Below are 23,656 nucleotides of genomic sequence, written 5' to 3'. Positions count from 1 at the left end.
GGGGCGATTTAGAAATAATAATCTCTCTCAGTTCTGTTGGTTTCGATAGTTTACACAGTGCTTTCATAAACATTATTTTGTTCAGTAATGTACACAGGCAAGGATTCATTCTGAACTTTGGAGTGCAAGACTCAATATCTCAAAATTCAGCACGGGCAGGCCTGCCTTCTGGAAGCCTCTCCTGCCTCTGCCCTCCCATAGGTTGTCCCTTCTTTGTGTCCCACAGTTCCCTGTTCTTGCCCTTATGATCGCCCCTCACACTGGCTGCAGCTCTTTGTTGGCAGGGCCTGCTTTTAATGAGTGTCTACTGCAGTTTCTCGAAGGACAATAATATTTATTGAACTTGAGGGCCTTAGTTCCAAGAGTGAGGCTTTTGTTTCGGATAGGTTAAACATCCCCAGGCTCTTTGAGTAGGGTATAGACTAGGTGTATTATCCGCAATTTTATTGCTATATTTTTTGCAAAGGATTTCAGGTGTGTCCATTGGCTTAATTCAACCAAAATACACCCTAGTTAGTGGGTAGTGGGTCTCATTATCCATCCAGACATGACACTTTTTTTGGGGGGGATAGTGCCAGAATAATCCCCCCCCAATGGTGTACATGACCTAATCCCAAACAACTGTGAATATGTTTGTTACCTTATATGGCACAAGTGACGTTACAGGTTTGATTAAATCAAGGATTTTTCAAAATTCATTTTTATTGGAGTATAGCTGATTTACAATGTTGTGTTAGTTTCAGGTGTACAGCAAAGTGAATCAGTTATACATATACGTATATCCATTCTTTTTAAGATTCTTTTCCCATATAGGTTATTACAGAGTATTGAGTAGAGTTCCCTGTGCTATACAGTAGGTTCTTTTTTTTTTTTGCGGTATGCGGGCCTCTCACTGTTGTGCTGTTGTAGCCTCTCCCGTTGCGGAGCACAGGCTCCGGACGCACAGGCCTAGCGGCCATGGCTCACGGGCTTAGTTGCTCCACGGCATGTGGGATCTTCCCGGACCAGGGCACGAACCCGTGTCTCCTGCATCGGCAGGCGGATTCTCAACCACTGCGCCACCAGGGAAGCCCTACAGTAGGTTCTTATTAGTTATTAATCAAGGATTTTGAGATAGGGAGATTATCATGGATTATCTGGTAGGTCCAAATCTATTTTTTTTCCTAAATTTTTTTTTTAAATTAATTTTTGTCTGCATCAGGTCTTAGTTGTGGCATGAAGGATCTTCGCCGTGCACACGGGCTTCTCTCTAGTTGAGGTGCTTGAACTCAGTAGTTGTGGAGCGCAGGCTTAGTTGCCCTGTAGGCATGTGGCATCTTAGTTCCCCGACCAGGGATCGAACTTGAGTCCCGGGCACTGGAAGGCAGACTCTACCACCGGACCACCGGGGAAATTCCCCACCCCCCAATTTTTAAAAATTTGTACACAATTTAAAAAGGTTACACTCCGTTTGCAGCTATTACAGAATATTGGCTATACTCCCCGTGTAGTAGAATACATCCTTATAGCCTATCTACACCCAGTAGTTTGTACCTCCCACTCCCCCACCCCTTTATGCCCCCCCCAACCACTAGTTCCTTCTCTATATCTGGTAGGTCCAATCAAATCACAAGGGTTTTTATAAATGTAAAAGGAAGGCAGGAAGGTCAGAGTATGTGACCAGGGAAGCAGAGGTCTGAGTGGTACAGGAACGAGCCAAGGAATGTAGGCAGTCTCTAGAAGCTGGAAAAGGCAAGGAAATAGATTCTCCCTTAGAACCTCCAGAAGGAACGCAGCTCCGCCTACACCTAGATTTTGGCCCAGTGAGACTTCTGACTTCCAGAACTCTAATATAATACAGCTGGGTTGTTTTAAGTCACTAAATCTGTGGTAACTCATTACAGCAGGCACAGGAAACTAAAGGGTTCCCGTTTACCTCCACCCTCAGCGTCATTAACCCTCCATAGTCACCCACTTTCAACGCGTTCAATGTGTATCCTTCCCGCTCACCTTCCGTCTCTCAATATATATCAATCAAAAAGAAAGATGAAGAAAGTTCTTTGTGAGCTTTGAAAAATCCAAGTACATAGTATGGCACTGTCCCTCATATTTAGAATTTTTCTTTTTTTCTTTTTTTTCTTCGACTCAACATTATGTCTCACCAGCTTTCAAACATACCTTTCGTCCCGTTGACAAAGCACACTCCCGCCAAGTGCCCTCCTTGGTCTTCCAAGTCCTCCCTGTGAGGTCTGGCCTGGGTTTACTAAACCCGGAGTCAGAATTTAGGAAACAAGGGCTCAGAGGCCAACGATTGAAAGCCTCGTCTCCAGACTCCCAGGCCAACGCTCCTTCCCCTGGGCCGGGCGTCGCGCCGCGGGAGCCGCGGGGGGGGCCCCGCCCCTCTGCCCTCGCTGACCGCGTGGGGTTACCTGCGGCCAGTGGGCGGAGCGGCCCTTCCTGTCTGTGCCGGCCCCGGGCCTCCAGGGCGGCGGAGCGGGAAGTGGGAGAGGGAGCGAAGGAGGCGGAGACTGCCGCGGATGCAGCCAGGCTGGGCTCCGAGCGAGGAACTGCATGGAGCGGCCGGCGCGGCTTTGCGGGCTGTGGGCGCTGCTGCTCTGCGCCGGCGGCGGCGGGGTGGCCGCGCCCGCGGGTGAGTGCGGCCCCCGAGGCCCGGGGCGGCGGGGGTCGCGGCCGAGAGGCCAGCACGGGCGCTCCGGGGCCGCCGCGGCGGGGGGTGGGCGCCGGGGGCAGTCCTCACGACGCCCCGCGCCCGCAGCCGCCGCCGCCTCCCTCGCCCGGCTAGAGGTGGGGGAACCGGAGCGACCGGGCTTTCCCGGATCCCAGACGGCGGGGCCGTAGGAACGACTTGTCGCCGCACTTCCCTCGGCCGTCGGGAAGCGCCGAGGAGCCTAGCGCCGGGGCCCGGGGCCGAAACGAGTCCGTGGCATCGGAGCGCCGCGGGGTCGGGAGCCGGAATGTCTCCGGTGCCCCCGGGAGGGGATGAGGGGCCGGGAGGCCGCGGGGACGGCGAGCGAGGTCCGGGCGAGCTGGGACGCGCCGGGGCTTCGTGCGCGGCCGGTCCAGCGAGGGGGTGGGAGTCGAAGGGAACCTCTAAAGCTCTTAGTCCCTGTAGGAAAAGGACGTGAGGGTCGCGGCCACCTCTGGCGTCCAAGAAATCCAGTGGGAATCCCGGAGCAGCATCGCGTGGATGCCTTTTTTTTTTTTCCTTTTCCTTTATTAACCTTTATATTTTTGAATAATTTTCGATTGACAGAAAAGTTGCAAAGATAGTACAGAGAGTTCTCGTATACCCCTCACCCTGGTGCGGCAATTTAAATTAATCAACCAGAATTACTGTGAAAATTTGAGGGCTAATGAATTCCTCACGGCTAGCTTTTGCCATGAGCGGCCTTCTGGACATTTTTGGTGACGATAGTAGCCCCAAATTCTAGCCCCAAATTCGATAGGTTTTATTGTCACATTGACACAAACACCCACACTTTGTTTATTGCATTTTCAACCAGTCTGTTGTGCTTTGAAACCCAAGTTGAAATGTTGATTAGGAAACCTCGATGGCCTCTATTGATTCAGTCAACACAACGTATGCACAGTCTCCTCTTTGCCGGGCAGTGTTCCAGGGGCAGAGAGTGGAGCCGTGAGCAAAACAGGTCAAGTCCTTGCCCTTTGGAGTTTATATGCTGTTGGCAGTCAGAGGAAGGGGCCGGGGGGAGTAAAATATAAGGTATGTCAGATGGCGATAAGTACTATGGAGAAAAACAAAGCAGGGAAGGGGTTTGCCATTGTAAATAGGGTGGAGTAGGAAGACCTCCACTGAAAAGGTGGCATTTGAGTAGAGACTTGAGGGAGGTTTGAAGTTTGACAGTCAGTGATTCAAGTGCCTGCCTTCTTTAGTACTGAGCCAGGCTCTGTAGGTTGGCTTAGAACCTTAGAGTATACTGTGTAATCGTTGCCCCCAGTTCACTTGGGGGGGATCATATGGGGCAGCTGAAGTCCAGCGAAGGGAGGGGGTCACCCATCTCATTAGTCTCCTGATTTTCACAGTGCTACTCTAACCCCTCCCTCCTGCAGACTTCCTCCCCCCACGCACCTGGAACAACAAACAGCTGGCCCTCTAGTAATACTGGCAACCCCCAACTTAATCAGTTTTGTCACAGAAGTTCATTAGTAACTTGGTTACTTAGAAATAGAAAAACTTTTTTCCCATTGGAAATATTGATAGAATTGCACGGCGAAAAAGAAAAAAAAAACAGGGGACTTGAGTTTTAGTGGTCTGACATTTCCCAGGTGTGGGACTTCAGGGCTTGTCATTCCCCTCCCTTGTACAGCAGCTTTCTCATCTGTGACAGGAGGTTGAACTCCATAAGTTTTAAGGGCTCTTCCAGTGCTAATCTTTTGAGTGTTTATAAAAGATTAGGTTACCAGCTTAGTTGAGTCTGTTTAGATTGGTAGCCCACATTATGGCCTGTCTTAATAACAACTAGCATTTATATAGTGTTTACTCTGCCGGGCAGCATTCTAAGTTTTCCATTTCAACTATTTCATTTAATTTTTACACAAAACCCTCCTGTAGGTGCTGTTATTAGTCCTGTTTTGTATGTGAGGAAGCTGAGGCACAGCAAGGCCCAGAGCTCTCATAGGTGATAGAGTGGAGGAGCTAGGCTTCCGAACCTGGCAGCCTGGTTCCAGAGGCCATGCCCCTAACCACTGTATTCAGTGCTTCTCTCTGCAGAAGTGAAGGGAGTCCTTGGCTGGGAGAGGAGCTGGGCCCCTCCCAGAGTAGCAGGGTAGGACTGGTGGGCACCCATGCAAGTATGTACAGGCCATTGGTATGAAGTGAGTGATCATGTATTGGAGACTTGCTTTATAGTTGGCAGACTGTGTAGTCCAAACAATAAGTTCTGTAGGCATTCAGAAGAGGGGAAACTGAGGGCTGGGAGTGTCGTGGAAGAGCTAAAATTTGAGCTAGGCTTTTAGGGTGGGTGACATTTGAGTAGGTGGAGGAGAAGTTATTCCCAGTTGGGGGGAATAGCAGCCACAGAGGCCCAGAGGTAAGGGTGAGGGTGCCCTTTTGTGCTCAGCGAGGAGCCCAGCTTGGCAGGAGGGTGCATTGGCAAAATCAGTCCAGGCAGAAGGGCTTCATTTGCCCTTGAAGCTGAGTGGGGCGCAGCGTGAGGGAAATGACACTGGAGGAGAAGCCAGCAGGGAGACTTGACTGAGTGTGGGGTATCACTGGAGTGTGAAGCGACGCAGGGATCTAGGGTTGGAGGTGGCCACTAGAAAGATGTGTTGTGCATGCCTTCTGTCCAGGCCCGTGCCTTACTGCTGTACGTCTGCCTGGCTCACGGGGCCTAGCACAGCACATTAGTGTGATCGGGATGATTAAGAGAGGTGTTGCAGGGCTCCCCTGGTGGCGCAGTGGTTAAGAATCCACCTGCCAATGCAGGGGACATGGGTTCGAGCCCTGATCCAGGAAGATCCCACATGCCGTGGAGCAACTAAGCCCATGCGCCACAACTACTGAGCCTGCACTCTAGAGCCCGCGAGCCACAACTACTGAGCCCACACGCCACAACCACTGAAGCCCACGCACCTAGAGCCTGTGCTCCGCAACAAGAGAAGCCCCCGCTCACTGCAACTAGGGAAAGGCCCCCACGCAGCAATGAAGAGCCAATGCAGCCCAAAATAAATAAATACATACATACATAAATTTATTTTTAAAAAAGTGTTGCAAAAAACTCTGAAAGAGGTTGATGACTGAGTAGATGTATAGGAAGGAGATGAATGACTGGTGTATAACTCTTGTGATTTCCTTGACTTTTCCTGAAACATGCATGCTTCTGCCAGCTCCTGTGATTGAGCAAGAGAGAGCAAAAACTTTTAGTTAAGTAACATGCCTTATTATTAGAAACAGCATTGATCATGTTAATTCATAATTAGAATGGGATCTTGTGCTAGATGACCACACAGACTCACTTGAGGTTTGAAGTTTAGTTGAGGAGTTACTTGAGTCCCTCTCTCCTTCCCACTCCCCTTTCTGGTCAGTGATCAACCCCTAAGAAATGGTTAGAATTAGATGCCTAAGGCAAGCTTATCAGGCAGAGAAGCTTGTTGTGTCTCTAAGGCCATGGACACGTATCAATTCCAGAGAAAACCAAAGCAACTGTTTAGAACTATTTCGTCTCTTCAAAAAGAAAGCAGACAGCACACATTTACATATCACTTGTTCTGTGCCAGGCACTGTTCTGAGTTTTTAAATCTGTATTGACTCATTTAATCCTCATAATAACCCTTTTTCATTAGTTTACTATTATCATCCTCATGTTATAGATGCAAACACCGAATGTTAAGTAACTTGCCAGCTAGTAAGTGGCAGAGCTGGCATATGAGCTCAGGCAGTCTGGCTCCAGAGTCCGTGCTCTTAGTCACTACACTACGCTGAAATGATGTGTCTTACAGATGAGGAGCTGTTACAGACTTTTACAAGAAGCACAGTCTCCACTTATTTATGTATGTGTCTGGATGTATTATACCCACATACATATATTCAGATATATTTAAACATTTGGAGATTGTAGAGCAAGAGGGAGGAGGTATGGGGATATATGTTTATGTATAGCTGATTCACTTTGTTGTAAAGCAGAAACTAACACACCACTGTAAAGCAATTATACTCCAATAAAGATGTTAAAAAAGTAAAAATTTTAAAAAAGTTTCTGTGAGTGTGTGTGCTTTTTAAAGTATAGGAAGTAGAAAAATCTTTAGAGAAATGGAAGGAACCCTTAGGGGGAAGAAAAAAAGGATGGCAGATAGCCACAAGTAGCCTAAAATGCAAACCTGTTAGAAGATCTGACTAAAGGATACTTTAGAACAGATGGGGAAAGTGAAATCCATTTGAGAGATTGGAAATAGGGCCGGTTATTCTATTAAAATACTGAGGTTAAAAAATAGATTTAAAAAGGTCTTAGACTACCTTGAAAATTGGGGTATGGTTTAAGCAAACCATAAATAGGTAATATTTTTATTGTTAGGGCTTTAATTTTTGTGTGAGAGTGGGAGGTTTGTGGGAAGGCAGAGTGTCAGGAAGTGCTAAGCCAGCTATCCTGGACTTTTGTTGTAGTGTGTTTCTGGAAACTACACAGTAAGGGAGATAATCCTAAAGTAAATTGTAATCTTCAGTAGGAGCAAAGTTTTCATTAGAGACTCTATCCCTGATAAACGATTTGTCTTCAAAAATATCATTGACGTGATGTTCGAAAGGCCAAACTGGAATAGCTGTGCACTCCTGTAATCACTTAAAATCACTGTCTCCTGAGCCTTTGGTGCTCCTGGCACTGGCTGGGTTTTAATGCAGTGCAATAGGAACTCCCTGCTTCCACAGGACTTGGCCTGCTGTTGCCTCCTCCTCCCCACGGTTGGGCCTTTGGTCTACCTTTCAGAAAGGCTAATGGTAGTTGAGTTAGGAAAGGCAGAATAAATATTGAGAGTTCAGGGCCTGTGCAGGCTGCTGTGTATAAACCTGACTTAGCGGGGAATCCCAACTCTAGTGCCTGTGGGGTTGATGTTTTGGGACAAATGGTGTTTTTTGTTGAGTGAAAGAGGAAGGTAATGGCATAAATACTGCAGATTATGTAAGAGGCCCAGAGCACTCCAAAGTGTTGGCATAGAGTATAAAATAGAACCACTGATTGATAAATTAATAAAACTGTAGTCCTTAATTAATAATGATTAAGTTTGCCACTTTAGACAATTTGGGGGGATTGTTTTTAAAATTAGTTTAATAAACTTTATTTTGGAATAAATTTCGACTTACGGAAAAGTTGCAAAGATAGGACAGAGGAGCCCTCATCCAGTTTCCAGGGGACGATTTTGGTAGTCCTGGCCTCAGGAGAAGTTCTCGGGAAAGTTTGAAATGATGTTTCCTTTCCCGCCTCTATATGTACTTCCCTGCATTTGGCAGAAGCATGAAAACTCCTGTCCCCGATCCTAAAGCTGGGTCCAAGATAATAGAGCCAGTAAACATTTGGTGGAGACAGTGGTGGGTTTTCTCAAAATGAAACACATTTTTTAAGACACTGGTTCACAGTTTCTCCTCTTTTCGTCCCTCTTCAGATTTGTCAAAGCTACAGTTCCAGCTGTTTAGTGTCAGACGTCAGGGGAGCAACAGGATTGTTAGATCTCTTTCTCAGTACTTCTTTGGAAAAGTTATAAGAACAATTGCCAGGTCACATTAGCAAGCACGATTAAAGATGAGCTGCTTAAACTCATTCGCAGAACTGCTGGCATTGAACTGTCTGTACTGAGTGCGCCTGGGCGCGCAGTGTAGGGGACCCCGAATACCCACCGGAGGAAAACTTGGACATTTAAGAATATACTCTCCTCTGTGTTCACACTATAGCAAGTGGTTAAGAATGCGGCCTGGGAGCCGCACTTGCTGGGTTTGCATCTCAGCTCTGCCATTGACTGGCCGTGGAATATGGGGCCAGTGACTCAATGTCCCTGTGCCTTATAAGGTCGCCTCATCTTTACATGAGGCTGAGAGTCCCTGTCTCATAAGGTTGTGAGGATTGAGATTAACATGTGGAGAGTACTTAGAATGCTGCCTGGCTCAATAAATGTTCGCTCTTGATAACTCAGTTTTATGATTCTTGGTCTCTAGGACTTGGAGGAATGGATTAAATTAACCACTGAAAACACTGGCTGCTGTGGATAAATTTATTTCTTGTGCTTGGTTTGAACAGAAACTCAACCACCTGTGACGAATTTGAGCGTGTCTGTTGAAAACCTCTGCACAGTCACGTGGACATGGAATCCTCCTGAGGGAGCCAGCCCAAATTGTAGTCTAAAGTATTTTAGTCATTTTGGCAACAGACAGGATAAGGTAAGTTTTCTGGAACATATTGCATTGATAAAGTAAAGTGAACACTGTGAGTTGGAGCTAAGAATAGGCCAAATTCTAATCTTACTTCAAAGTGGGATCTTTATTTTTGAGTTGTGTCCAAATTTTTTAACTGGGAAAATTATGGAAACAACTGTTGACAAAATTGAACATTAGAAAATATTTGCCAGTCAAATGCAATTGAGATTATTACTCCTTTAGGAAATACTAGGCATTCAATAAATAATTAATTATGTTAAAGTTGGTTCCTGTAGGCACCCAGTGAATAATTAATTATGTTAACATTGGTTTTGGTGTTGCTGCCTGAAACCTTGTATTTATATAACACTTTCCATTTCTCAGAGAATTTTCACATTTACCATCTCACTAATCACATGCACAGATAGATATGTAAGAACTATGTGACGCAAAAGTAAATGGCCATATGGAAAATGAAAAAATAAGATGTCAGTGGCAGGTGGGGTTGACCAGACAGTTCCCTGATGCTTGAGGAAAAATGAGAGAAACTTTCAGCCTTTTCAGTCGGATGTGCAGCCGATTTAAGTGAATTTTTGTTAAGATTGGATAATTTCAGATTCTTTATGGTAGTCTTATTCAATGGAAGTTCCTTTTGAGCCTTATTGGTTTGTAGCCCCTGCTAATTGACAGGTTCCTCAAAGCATCATGTCGTCTGTTCAGAACTGTTTTATATCTTTATACGGTCCTTGGGTTCTGCATCTGTGGATTCAGCCAACTGCAGATGGAAAATATTAGGGAAAAAAAATTCCAGAAAATTCCAAAAAGCAAAACTTGAATGCCTCGTACTGGAAACTATTTACATATCATTTACATGGCACTAGCTATTATAAATAATTTAGAGATGATGTAAAGCATAGGAGAGGATGTGCCTAGGTCATATGCAAACACTACACCATTTTAAATATAGACTTGAGCATCCATGCATTTTGGTGTCTGTGGTGGGTCCTGGAACCAATGCCCCTCGGGTGTAAGAGGGATGACCGTATCTTCTTTCAATGTGTGGGTGGGGGAGGTGGAGGATGTTTGGGGTTGAATTTGTCCCGGATTTTGAGAAGGTCAATGAGAAGTTGTTATTAATGACAGTACTTTGGCTCAGTGAACTGTGGAATCACCATGTTCAAGCAGTTTGGTGGCAGGAAGAGTCCGGAGAACTAGTTAGTGCACCATTCAGCTAGCTCAGTGGCCTGGGGTGAATTCCTTAACCTCTCTGAGCCTTCATTTCCTCTTGTGTAAAGTGTGGCTCTACTCACGTCTCTCGCTTGCCGGTCCACCAAAAATAATGTATGGGAAACTTAATGAAGTGAGGATGGAATGGGCTCTTCCTCTAGAGGGAAACTTGCTAATCTGCCTTCCTGCTTTCCTGCAGAGGTGTTAATTATAGTTTAGGTGTTGATTGGTAAGGAATTGAGGCTGGTCAGAAATATTTGTATTTGAAAAGAGGTCCTCCAAATGCAGAAGCCTGTGAAACTCTGGTAGGCCAGTTCCCCTTTTCACACTGTTGGCTTCCTCTTGTTCCTAAGGAGGGGCCTTAGACAGTTGGAGTCTTAGTGGCAACTTTTGGTAGTTCAGCCTTGAGAAATTCCAGGAAAGACCCTTTAGTGCATCACCTAAGTATCTAACTGAAACCCCCAGGAGAGGTCACCATCTTTCTAACCTGTCCTTATTCATTAGCCCATCAACCACGCTCAAGGATCAGTCAGGCAGACATGCTGATATGCTTGTCTAGAAATGGGGCTAATTCCTCAGTATAGTTACAGAAATTTAGACTTGAAAGTAACTTTAGGAGGCAGTGGAATCAGATCGAATTGGGTTTGAAATTTTGTCTCTTTCCCTTTCAAGTTTTGTGGCCTTAAGCAAGTCATTTAACCTATCTGAGCCTGAGCCTCCATTTCCTTGTTTGTAGAATGCTGGGGGGAAAGGCTAGGAAAAGTACCTACTTCATATGAATGGTGTGTGTTTGTTAAAGGCGATAATGTTTGTGATACACCTGGCACAGAGTTAGTGTTCAATAATTGTTAGCTTTTATTATTATTACTGTTGTTAGATTCAACCATATGAAATTGTTGCCTTTATCGATCATATTATATGGTTCAACCTAATAGTATCGTTGAATCTTGGTCCCTCCGTTTTGCCCCTGAAGAGACCAGATGGAGACCATAAAGGGTGGCCTCTGCCTAAGGCCTGCTCATTTATTCCAGCCATTTGACAGCTTTGAAGGCTGCCAGTGCGGCAGTTGTGATAAACACAGTTTATTCTTTCCAGTCAGTGATGGGGAATTTCCTGTCTGGACCTTTTTGAAGTTTACAATCCTGAGACTGAGAATCAATGGGAGGAGTAGTTTTCCTTGCCTCTTTCTGTCCTTTGGATGCAGCATTAATGTTACCAGACCACACCGGGGTATATATACGCTTTGAAGCATGTTGAAGCAGTGGCATTATGATAGTTTTTGTACATGTTATGGGGCCTTTATGACCGTCTGACCGTCCCAAATTGTTAAATGAGGTAAATCCTTGAGGTCATTTTCAATCTTCAGATTGGAGGACCATTAAGATGAGAGATATGGAATCATAGATGACTTTTAAAAAAAAAATATTCAATACATGACTAGCTTAAGTGGCTGCCCTTCACCATTGTTTTAGCAATGTCTAATCTGGCAATTAGAAGAAGGATCTGGCATCAGATTTTAGATCTCTTTCATCGCCAAGAAATAGGCAAGTCTTACTAGGTGAATAAATTAAAAGGATGTTGTTCTGTGTAGGCATGGAAAGAGACTGAAGCTGAAGCTGACTCCCCTTTCCTTCTGAGAAAGGATTAGCAATTGGGAAAGCTGCAGTCTAGCCAAATGAACTTTGGTCTTGAGGGGGAGGGGTCGCTTGAGGACTCTGGCCTTGATTTTTGATAAATTTTCAAAGGAGCCCAGATTCTCTGACAGGTGGAGCATAATGTCATACAGCAGCTACCAGTGGAGTGAGTCACCACAGCCGAAAGTCACGTGGGAGCTATCGCACATACTTCTTCAAGATCTTCTGGGAAGGATTTAGTTCCTTGTCTGATCCAGAGAGGTGCACTTGACTTGGCGATCATTGACAATTGGGGCTCCTACTTTATTCATGCCAATTTAATATTATTTGCCTTGAGCTTCGAAAGAGATTTTTTTGCCTTGTTTGTTTGTTTGTGGTACACGGGCCTCTCCCTGTTGCGGCCTCCCCCGTTGTGGAGCACAGGCTCCGGACGCGCAGGCTCACAGGTCCAGCCGCTCCGCGGCATGTGGGATCTTCCTGGACTGGGGCACAAACCTGTGTCCCCTGCATCGGCAGGCAGACTCTCAACCACTGCACCACCGGGGAAGCCCTTAAAGAGATTTTTTTAAAGTATTTTATCTTTCCCCCTACCATGTCTTTCCTAAGTTATTTTTTAATTCATATGCCCAGAACAAAAGGTTCAGGTTTAGGGCTTCCCTGATGGCGCAGTGGTTAAGAGTCCGCCTGGCAATGCAGGGGACACGGGTTCAAGCCCTGGTCCAGGAAGATCCTACATGCCGCGGAGCAACTAAGCCCACGCGCCACAACTACTGAAGCTTGCATGCCTAGAGCCTGTGCTCCGCAACAAGAGAAGCCACCGCAATGAGGAGCCCGCGCACCGCAACAAAGAGTACCCCCCGCTCGCCGCAACTAGAGAAAGCCCACGTGCAGCAATGAAGACCCAACGCAGCCAAAAATAAATAAATTAATAAAGGGTCTGAATCAATAACTGATTAACTTTGAAAATGAAGTTTTTTTTTAAAAGGGTTCAGATTTAGGTGCTAAAGTACGTTTTTACTTTAAGAAATTCCATTTATTAAAAATACTTGTGTAATAAAACTCCTCAGCCCTCTCACTAGAACAATATCTAATAAGAGAACCGGGATTTTTCCATAATGATTCTAATTTGTGGCATTTGACTGTACATTTTCCCCTGGGTGTCCTCAGAGGGCAAATGCAGCTTCCACACAAGAATTATCAAGGATCCTTGGGTCAGGGTGGCTCCTTCAGCCACCCTGAGACTTTTTGCTTAGCAAAATTGTGTGGTTGGTGAAATTTTCATTCGGAGCTTTCCTGCCACCATTACCAACAATCCTTGTTTCCTCAGCACACATTCATCAATTAAGGGCCAGTTTCCTTACTTTGCCATGAGAGCTATAATGGTGAAACATTCTCAAGAGCCTTCTCTTGGCACAATTAGTATGTTCCATTCCTGTAGGCAGCCAACTATATGGAAAGCCAAATGATAAGTAGGTTTCTTGGCAAGGAATCAGGAATTTGTTGTGAAAATGTACTTGACTCAGAATAGCTGGAGGCCCCACTGAGGGTAGGCAGGGCTTTGCTGCTGGGACAAAAATAATCAATGTCCATGGAGCTGAATCACCCTCTCTTTTCTCCCTGTCAGAATTTTGTTTGCAGACATTTCTTTTTCTCTTCTTCCAGGGCTGACCAGCTAACTCCTTTTTTAGAGTGCTGTCTTGCCTGGGCCTAAGAGCTGTTCAGTCTGTACAAAGTGTTGTTTTCTTCCCCATGTCTTTGCTGTGGTTCGTTAATTGATGATTTGCTGGCCACCTCTCAGAGGACATCCTTGTGTCCTGGTTTTGAGAGTCTCTCACAGTTGCCTTCATGCTCAGTTGGCAGCAGGCATGTGAAATGGCAGAGTACCCCTTAGGGTGGTAGATAAAGGTAACTCTGACAAAATTTCCCTTCATGGCTATCAGCAGGTATATAAAAGGAAATGCTGTCTCCAACTTGAGTCAGAAACTATTGCAAAACAGGAAGCTCCTTGGAGCTCTGATTAAAAGCAGCTCCGTTCTTAATTATACCAACTCTGTCACCTTGGAAAATGTTAATTTCCTCAAGAGCCTTTAATCTCAGTATTCTAAATCATAATAACAGGCTTGTGATTGTTATGGTAAGCTGTGTATAAGTTGGCTTTCTGTGGTTCCACAAAGCTTATCTACCTTTCAGAATAAGGGCGTGCTATACTCAGTGCATATAATATCAACCCTTATAATTCATATGTGTATGTGAGATAGTCAAAATTGTCAAACAGTGCAGAAAGGTGTTTCCTGAAAAGTCTCTCCTCAGCCCTCAGGCTCCCCTTCTTTACTTCCTCTCCTCAGAGGTGACCAGGATTGCCAGATTCTTAAAGCAGTCCTTTTTAACCTTGATCTTGATGTTATACTGCATCTACCTGGAATTGAATTTTGATAAGCTTATTGTGTTTCCTTTGACATTGCTCTTAGACAGATGTGTTAGCATGGTAGGTTTGTAGTAAATGTCATGATGTTTATACATTGAAAATGCGGGAAATTGTCTTTTATCTATACCACAGTTTCTCAATGGTGGCACTACGGACATTTGATGCGGGATAATTTTTTGTTGTTGGGGGAGGGAAGGCTGTCTTGTGCATTATAGGATGTTTGGCAGCATCCTTGGCCTCTACCCAGTAGATGCCAGTAGCAGCCCCCTCCCAAGTTATGACAACTAAAAATGTTCTTTGACATTAACAAATATCCCCCAGGAATGGGAGAACAGAATCACCCGAAGCTGCGAATCTCTGAACTGTATACCACTTGATAACTTTCCATTTTCTTTACACAAATGTATTTCTGTGTGTTTGCTACTGCACTGCCTTTTAAAATTTCCTTATCTTAGAAAATTGCTCCAGAAACTTATCGTTCAAAAGAAGTGCCCCTGAATGAGAGGATTTGTCTGCAAGTGGGGTCCCAGTGTAGCACCAACGAAAGTGAGAAGCCTAGCATTTTGGTGGAAAAGTGCATCTCGCCCCCTGAAGGTAACAGCTAAAAGCACTGTCTCTTGGCGTTTAGAGAATAAATCCAAATTATCCACATGCTTATGTTCAGTGTTCATTAATTCATTTAATTTTCAAACATTTGTTGAGTCTAATAAGTGTCAGGCACTGGTACTAGATGCTGACAACACACCAATAACTGTCAGGACATCTCTGCCTTCAAGGTGCTCACAGACAACTTGAATAACAATGCCTGATAGTTATAGAGCACTTAATAATTTGGAAAGTGACACACGCACACGCACACACATATGCCTCTCCCCTAAATTGAGCTTCTCAAGCTTATTCGGTGAAATGAGCAAGGCATGTATTATTACCCTGATCTATTCTGTGAGGAAGAAGGGAACTGAGTGAGTTGCTGTAGATCTTCAGGTCCCAGGTCCAGTGCCTTAAACAAACGAAAATATTGATAGTGTCTTACTCATTATATAGAGAGATTAGATTGATATATAGGATATATTTGGGGCAAGATGTTACAAGAGGAAAGTGGGCATGTTGGCAGCCCAGCTCTGACTCAATACTAGCCCTAGCAAAAGCTGTCAAGCTGTCAGGTTGATCACTGTCCCCCAGCTCCCTTCCCACCTATCACCCAGTGTCCTTCTGGCTCTTATGTTACATGCCGGGAGTAGCATATACTCAGGAAGAGCAGGGCTACCAGAGCCCAGATGTCCAAGTTTAAATCTCAGCTCTGCCAGCTTCTAGTTTTGTGACCTTAGGTAGATCACTTAGCCCCTTCTCCCTTCAGTTTCCTCACCTGTAAAAAGGGATGATGATAGTACCTACCTCCCAGGAATGTTGAAAGGATTATATCAGTCAGTACATATGAGGTGCTGAGAATAGTGCCTGGCAGACAGTAAACGCTAGATACATATTATCTACTCATATCATGTTGCCCTTTGGTTGGGCAAGGCCCCATCTCCTACCTCCAAACCTTAACACTACATGACTTGTTTTCTAGACCATTCTCTCTACCTGTATGCGCGGATCAAAAGTATATGAAGTAATATTTGTAAAGTTATAAAATTCAGTACTGCCAGGAGGCTGGGAGCATGGTTTACAGCAAGTTACCTCCCCTATACTCGTTTCTTGAAGAGTTTAATAATCTGAAAGAAACTAAATTGTATTGTGACGAAAAGGTGGGTGGTGATGGCTCAGCACAGTACGCCTTTAAGGAGCACGAGGGATAACAGGTTTGAATTTTAAACATAGGCATTTACTTTAGAGACGTGATGTCTTAACTTAAAAGGCTTTATAAAGGTAGAGATTTCAAATCATCAAGATTTTAGGGCTCCTAAGGCCATAACCCCCAATAGACAACTACTAAGAGTTCGTTTTGCTTACCTTTCCCTGAATTGCCTCAGGAGGAAGGTTTGTTTAATTTTTAAAACAAGGTGTGTCAGTATTGCTCAAAAGACAAGGTAAATTATAACTCAGAACACTTGGTGTTTTTTGAAAAGACAGGTAGATATAATGGTTGTTTATATTTTCACATGCATTTGGGAAATTCCATAGTCATTTCCTGTGACTAAAATATTATTTGACCTTCAGACTCTCTCTCCAGTTAGGAATACAGGAGTTAGGGTCCCTCGGTGATAGTAAAGAGAGAAAGTTGTGAACAAATTAGATTTGGGTTTTCTTCCACCTGGGTGCCTTCTGGGTCAAATGGGGTGAGAGTTTAGGGATTAGCTTTCCGGAGAAGCAGCCGGAAGCACGCTTGCCATCCCCCAGCCCCTAGAGTGACGGGCCAGCTCACAGGGCAAGGAGACAAGGGTCCTAAACTCTTGGCTGCATATTCCAGGCGATCCTGAGTCCGCTGTTACTGAACTACAATGCATTTGGTATAACCTGAGCTACATGAAGTGCGCTTGGCTCCCTGGAAGGAATACAAATCCTGACACTAACTATACTCTCTACTATTGGTGAGTATGCACAGGACACTTACTGGACAGGGACTTGACTGTGATTGTGTTGTGAGCCTTTGCACCTAACCTAGTTAAAACAAACCCCAAAACGGAACAGCCTATTCTTTTCTACACACTGCTTCATTGGAAAATGCATCTGCTTTTGGTGTCTCATTTAAAAAAAAAAACCAAACCCTTAAAAAATAATTATAGATTCCATATATATGTGTGTGTTTGCATACGGTATTTGTTTTTCTCTTCTGACTTACTTCACTCTGTCTGACAGACTCTAGGTCCATCCACCTCACTACAGATAACTCAGTTTCGTTTCTTTTTATGTCTCAGTAATATTCCGTTGTATGCTAACACATATATATGGAATCTGAAAAAATATGGTCATGAAGAACCTAGGGGCAAGATGGGAATAAAGATGCAGACCTATTAGAGAATGGACTTGAGGACACGGGGAGGGGGAGGGGTAAGCTGGGACAAAGTGAGAGAGTGGTAGTGTGTATATGGACCTATATACACTACCAAATGTAAAATAGCTAGCTAGTGGGAAGCAGCCGCATAGCACAGGGAGATCAGCTTGGTGCTTTGTGACCACCTAGAGGAGTGGGATAGAGAGGGTGGGAGGGCAGGAGCCACAAGAGGGAAGAGAGGTGGGGATATGTGTATATGTATAGTTGATTCACTTTGTTACAAAGCAGAAACTAACACACCATTGTAAAGCAATTATACTCCAACAAAAATGTTAAAAAAATTATAGATCCGCAAAATTAGATTGCAAAAATATATACAAAGAGATCTCATCTACCCTTCACACAGTTTCTTCCAATGGTAACATCTCGTGTAAGCAGAGTGCAATATCAAAACCAGAAAATTGACATTGGTACAGTCCACTGACCTTATTCAAATTTCACTGGTGTTCCGTCCAGTTATTTGTGTGTGTGTGTGTGTGTGTGTGGTGTGTGTAGGTCTATGCAGTTTTATCATATGCGTAGGTACAGAATAGCTCCATTACCACAAGGATCCCTTGAGTTGCCCTTTTATAGCTACACCCACCTCCCTCCTGCACACCCTCTCCCCGCACTCCTCTCCCCCAAGTCTCTAACCTCTGTCATTTCAAGAATGTAAGTGAAATGGAATCATACAGCATATAACTGTCTGAGGCTGACTTTATCTTTTTTAGCCTCTGCATAATACCCTGGAGATCCATCCAAGCTGTTCTGTGTATCAATAGTTCATTCCCTTTTCTTGCTGAGTAGTGTTCCATGATATGGATGTATTGGTTTGTTTAACATTTTATTCATTGAAGGATATCTTGAGTGTTTCCAATGTTTTGCAAGTATGAATAAAACTACTATAAATATTCATATTCAGGTTTTTTGTGTGAACATCACTTTTCAGTTCCCTGGAATAAATGCCTTAGGGTGTAATTGCTGTATCATAAGGTAATTACATATCTAGTTTTATAAAAGAACCTGCCAAACTATTTTCTAGAGTGGCTGTACCGTTTTACATTCCCATCAACAATGTCTGAGTGATTGGTATCTACCTCTCAAAAGGAAACTTAAATCATTCCTAGGGTTAAAGAGTAGTTTAGTTCCCCACAAAATAACTTACATTTCATGTTTGTGACTATATCTACAAAATTTATTAAAATTTTCTTTCTTTTCTAAATTAATCTTTCATCATTTCCTTTCTTTAGAGCCTAGAATTATTTTTCTAATTTTTGAATTTTATTTAATTTATTTTTTTATACAGCAGGTTCTTATTAGTCATCAATTTTTTTTTTTTTTTTTTTTTTTTTTGCGGTACACGGGCCTCTCACTGTTGTGGCCTCTCCCGTTGCGGAGCATGGGATCTGGACGTGCAGGCTCAGCGGCCATGGCTCATGGGCCCAGCTGCTCCGTGGCATGTGGGATCCTCCCAGACCGGGGCACGAACTCGTGTCCCCTGCATCGGCAGGCGGACTCCCAACCACTGCGCCACCAGGGAAGCCCGGTCATCAATTTTATACATATTAGTGTATACATGTCAATCCCAATCGCCCAATTCATCCGACCCCCCCCACCACTTCCCCCCTTGGTGTCCATATGTTTGCTCCCTACCTCTGTGTCTCTATTTCTGCCCTGCAAACTCGTTCATCTGTACCATTTTTCTAGGTTCCACATATATGCGTTAATATACGATATTTGTTTTTCTCTTTCTGACTTACTTCACTCTGTATGACAGTCTCTAGATCCATCCACATCTCAACAAATGACCCAATTTCATTCCTTTTTAGGGCTGAGTAATATTCCATTGTATATATGTACCACATCTTCTTTATCCATTCGTCTGTCGATGGGCATTTAGGTTGCTTCCATGACCTGGCTATTGTAAATAGTGCTGCCATGAACATTGGGGTGCATGTATCTTTTTGAGTTATGGTTTTCTCTGGGTATATGCCCAGTAGTGGGATTGCTGGATCATATGGTAATTCTATTTTTAGTTTTTTAAGGAAACTCCATACTGTTCTCCATAGTGGCTTTATCAATTTACATTCCCACCAACAGGGCAAGAGGGTTCCCTTTTCTCCACACCCTCTCCAGCGTTTGTTGTGTGTAGATTTTCTGATGATGCGCATTCTTACTGGTGTGAGGTGATACCTCACGGTAGTTTTGATTTGCATTTCTCTAATAATTAGTGATGTTGAGCAGCTTTTCATGTGCTTCTTGGCCTGCTGTATGTCTTCTTTGGAGAAATGTCTATTTAGGTCTTCTGCCCATTTTTGGATTGGGTTGTTTGTTTTTTTAATGTTGAGCTGCATGAGCTATTTATATATTTTGGAGATTAATCCTTTGTCCATTGATTCGTTTGCAAATATTTTCTCCCATTCTGAGGGTTGTCTTTTGGTCTTGTTTATGGTTTCCTTTGCTGTGCAAAAGGTTTGAAGTTTCATTAGGTCCCATTTGTTTTTATTTCCATTACTCTAGGAGGTGGATCAAAAAAGATCTTGCTGTGATTTATGTCAAAGAATATTCTTCCTATGTTTTCCTCTAAGAGTTTTATAGTGTCTGGCCTTACATTTAGGTCTCTAATCCATTTTGAGTTTATTTTTGTGTATGGTGTGAGGGAGTGTTCTAATTTCATTCTTTTACATGTAGCTATCCAGTTTTCCCAGCACCACTAATTGAAGAGACTGTTTTTCTCCATTGTATATCCTTGCCTCCTTTGTCATAGATTAGTTGATCATAGGTGCGTGGGTTTATGTCTGGGCTTTCTATCCTGTTCCATTGATCTATGTTTCTGGTTTTCTGCCAGTACCATCTTGTGTAGATTACTGTAGCTTTATAGTATAGTCTGAAGTCAGGGAGTCTGATTCCTCCAGCTCTGTTCTTTTCCCTCAAGACTGCTTTGGCTATTCAGGGTCTTTTGTGTCTCCATACAAATTTTAAGATTTTTTATTCTAGTTCCTTAAAAAATGCCATTGGTAATTTGATAGGGATTGCATTGAATCTGTAGATTGCTTTGGTTAGTAGAGTCACTTTCCCAATGTTGATTCTTCCAATCCAAGAACATGGTATATCTCTCCATTTGTTGGTATCATCTTTAATTTCTTTCATCAGTGTCTTATAGTTTTCTGCATACAGGTCTTTTGTCTCCCTCGGTAGGTTTATTCCTAGGTATTTTATTCTTTTTGTTGCAATGGTAAATGGGAGTGTTTCCTTAATTTCTCTTTCAGATTTTTTAGTGTATAGGAATACAAGAGATTTCTGTGCATTAATTTTGTATCCTGCAACTTTACCAAATTCATTGATTAGCTCTAGTAGTTTTCTGGTGGCATCTTTAGGATTCTCTATGTATAGTATCATGTCATCTGCAAACAGTGACAGTTTTACTTCTTCTTTTCCAATTTGTATTCCTTTTATTTCTTTTTCTTCTCTGATTGCCCTGGCTAGGACTTCCAAAGCTATGTTGAATTATAGTGGCAAGAATGGACAACGTTGTCTTGTTCCTGATCTTAGAGGAAATGCTTTCAGTTTTTCACCATTGAGAATTATGTTTGCTGTGGGTTTGTCGTATATGGCCTTTATTATGTTGAGGTAGGTTCCCTCTATGCCCACTTTCTGGAGATTTTTTATCATAAATGTGTGTTGAATTTTGTCAAAAGCTTTTTCTGCATCTATTGAGATGATCATATGGTTTTTATTCTTCAATTTTGTTAATTATGGTGTATCACATTGATTGATTTGCATATATTGAAGAATCCTTGCATTCCTGGGATAACCCCCACTTGATCAAGGTGTATGATCCTTTTAATGTGCTGTTGGATTCTGCTTGCTAGTATTTTGTTGAGGATTTTTGCATCTATGTTCATCAGTGATACTGGCCTGTAGTCTTCTTTCTTTGTGACATCTTTGTCTGGTTTTGGTATCAGGGTGATGGTGGCCTCATAGAATGAGTTTGGGAGCATTCCTTCCTCTGCAAATTTTGAAAGAGTTTCAGAAAGATGGATGTTAGCTCATCTCTAAATGTTTGATAGAATTAACCTGTGAAGCCATCTGGTCCTGGACTTTTGTTTGTTGGAAGATTTTAAATCACAGTTTCAATTTCATTACTTGTGATTGGTCTGTTCATATTTTCTATTTCTTCCTGGTTCAGTCTTGGAAGCTTATACCTTTCCAAGAATTTGTCCATTTCTTCCATTTTTGGGGCATAGAGTTGCTTGTAATAGTCTGTTAGGATGCTTTGTATTTCTGTGGTGTCTGTTGTAACTTCTCCTTTTTCATTTCTAATTTTATTGATTTGAGTCCTCTCCCTCTTTTTCTTGATCAGTCTGGCTAATGGTTTATCAATTTTGTTTATCTTCTCAAAGCATCAGCTTTTAGTTTTATTGATCTTTGCTATTGTTTTCTTTGTTTCTATTTCACTTATTTCTGCTCTGATCTTGATGATTTCTTTCCTTCTGCTAACTTTGGGTTTTCTTTGTTCTTTCTCTAGTTCGTTTAGGTGTAACGTTAGATTGTTTATTTGAGATTTTTCATGTTTCTTGAGGTAGGCTTGTGTAGCTATAAACTTCCCTCTTGGAACTGCTTTTTCTGCATCCCATAGGTTTTGGATTATCATGTTTTCATTGTCATTTGTCTCTAGGTATTTTTTGATTTCCTCTTTGATTTCTTCATTGATCTCTTGGTTATTTAGTAATGTAGTGTTTAGTCTCCATGTGTTTGTTTTTTTTATGTTTTTTTCCCCTAATTCATTTCTAATCTCATAGCGTTGTGGTCAGAAAAGATGCTTGATATGATTTCAATTTTCTTAAATTTACTGAGGCTTGATTTGTGACCCAAGATGTGATGTATCCTGGAGAATGTTCCATGCACACTTAAGAAGAAAGTGTAATCTGCTGTTTGGGGGTGGAATGTCCTATAAATATCAATTAAATCTATCTGGTCTATTGTGTCATTTAAAGCTTCTGTTTCCTTTTTTTATTTTCATTTTGGATGATCTGTCTGTTGGTGAAAGTGGGGTGTTAAAGTCCCCTACTATGATTGTGTTACTGTTGATTTCCCTTTTTATGTCTATTAGCATTTGCCTTATATATTGAGGTGCTCCTATGTTGGGTGCATAAATGTTTACAATTGTTATGTGTTCTTCTTGGATTGCACTCTTGATCATTATGTAATGTCCTTCTTTGTCTCTTGTAGTTGTATTTGTTTTAAAGTCTATTTTCTCTGATATGAGAATTGATACTCCAGCTTTCTTTTGATTTCCATTTGCATGGAATATCTTTTTCCATCCCCTCACTTTCAGTCTCTATGTGTCCCTAGGTCTGAAGTGGGTCTCCTGTAGACAGCATATATATGGGTCTTGTTTTTGTATCCATTCAGCAAGCCTGTGTCTTTTGGTTGGAGCATTTAATCCATTCACGTTTATGGTAATTATTGATATGTATGTTCCTATGACCATTTTCTTAATTGTTTTGGGTTTGTTATTGTAGGTCCTTTTCTTGTCTTGTGTTTCCTGCCTAGAGAAGTTCCTTTAGCATTTGTTGTAGAGCTGGTTTGTTGGTGCTGAATTCTCTTAGCTTTTGCTTGTCTGTAAAGCTTTTGATATCTCCACCGAATCTGAATGAGATCCTTGCCGGGTAGAGTAATCTTGGTTGTAGGTTCTTCCCTTTCATCACTTTAAGTATATCATGCCACTCCCTTCTGGCTTGTAGAGTTTCTGCTGAGAAATCAGCTGTTAACCTTATGGGAGTTCCCTTGTATGTTATTTGTCATTTTTCCCTTGCTGCTTTCAATAATTTTTCTTTGTCTTTAATTTTTGCCAAGTTGATTATTATGGGTCTCGGCGTGTTTCTCCTTGGGTTTATCCTGTATGGGACTCTCTGCACTTCCTGGACTTGGGTGGCTATTTCCTTTCCCATGTTAGGGAAGTTTTCGACTATAATCTCTTCAAATATTTTCTCAGGTCTTTCTCTCTCTCTTCTCCTTCTGGGATCCCTATAATGCAAATTTTGTTGTGTTTAATGTTGTCCCAGAGGTCTCTTAGGCTGTCTTCATTTCTTTTCATTCTTTTTTTCTTTATTCTGTTCCGCAGCAGTGAATTCCACTGTTCTGTCTTCCAGGTCACTTATCCATTTTTCTGCCTCAGTTATTCTGCTATTGATTCCTTGTAGTGCAGTTTTCATTTCAGTTATTGTATTGTTCATCTCTGTTTGTTCTTTAATTCTTCTATGTCTTTGTTAAAATTTCTTGCATCTTCTCGATCTTTGCCTCCATTCTTTATCTGAGGTCCTGGATCATCTTCACTATCATTATTCTGAATTCTTTTTCTGGAAGGTTGCCTATCTCCACTTCATTTAGTTGTTTTTCTGGGGTTTCATCTTGTTCCTTCATCTGGTACATAACCCTCTGCCTTTTCATCTTGTCTGTCTTTCTGTGAATGTGGTTTTTGTTCCACAGGATGCACGTTTGTAGTTCTTCTTGCTTCTGCTGTCTTCCCTCTCTAGAAC

The 23,656-nt window shown here is 42.7% G+C and overlaps 1 protein-coding gene across 1 annotated transcript in view; it reads left to right on the top strand.

Moving 5' to 3' along the window:
* The first annotated feature begins 2,266 nt into the window (after positions 1 to 2,266).
* IL13RA1 (interleukin 13 receptor subunit alpha 1) overlaps positions 2,267 to 23,656 on the top strand; it is a 67,841-nt gene continuing 46,451 nt past the window's right edge. The window contains exons 1-4 of the mRNA XM_059049687.2: positions 2,267 to 2,629; positions 8,739 to 8,878; positions 14,596 to 14,734; positions 16,551 to 16,671. Coding sequence (XP_058905670.1) covers positions 2,551 to 2,629; positions 8,739 to 8,878; positions 14,596 to 14,734; positions 16,551 to 16,671 — 479 coding nt within the window. The 5' untranslated portion in view covers positions 2,267 to 2,550. The remainder of the gene's footprint in view (positions 2,630 to 8,738; positions 8,879 to 14,595; positions 14,735 to 16,550; positions 16,672 to 23,656) is intronic.

This window comes from Kogia breviceps, chromosome X, assembly GCF_026419965.1.
Source record: "Kogia breviceps isolate mKogBre1 chromosome X, mKogBre1 haplotype 1, whole genome shotgun sequence".
NCBI lineage: Eukaryota > Metazoa > Chordata > Mammalia > Artiodactyla > Physeteridae > Kogia > Kogia breviceps.
This window is presented reverse-complemented; position numbering and strand designations above follow the sequence as displayed.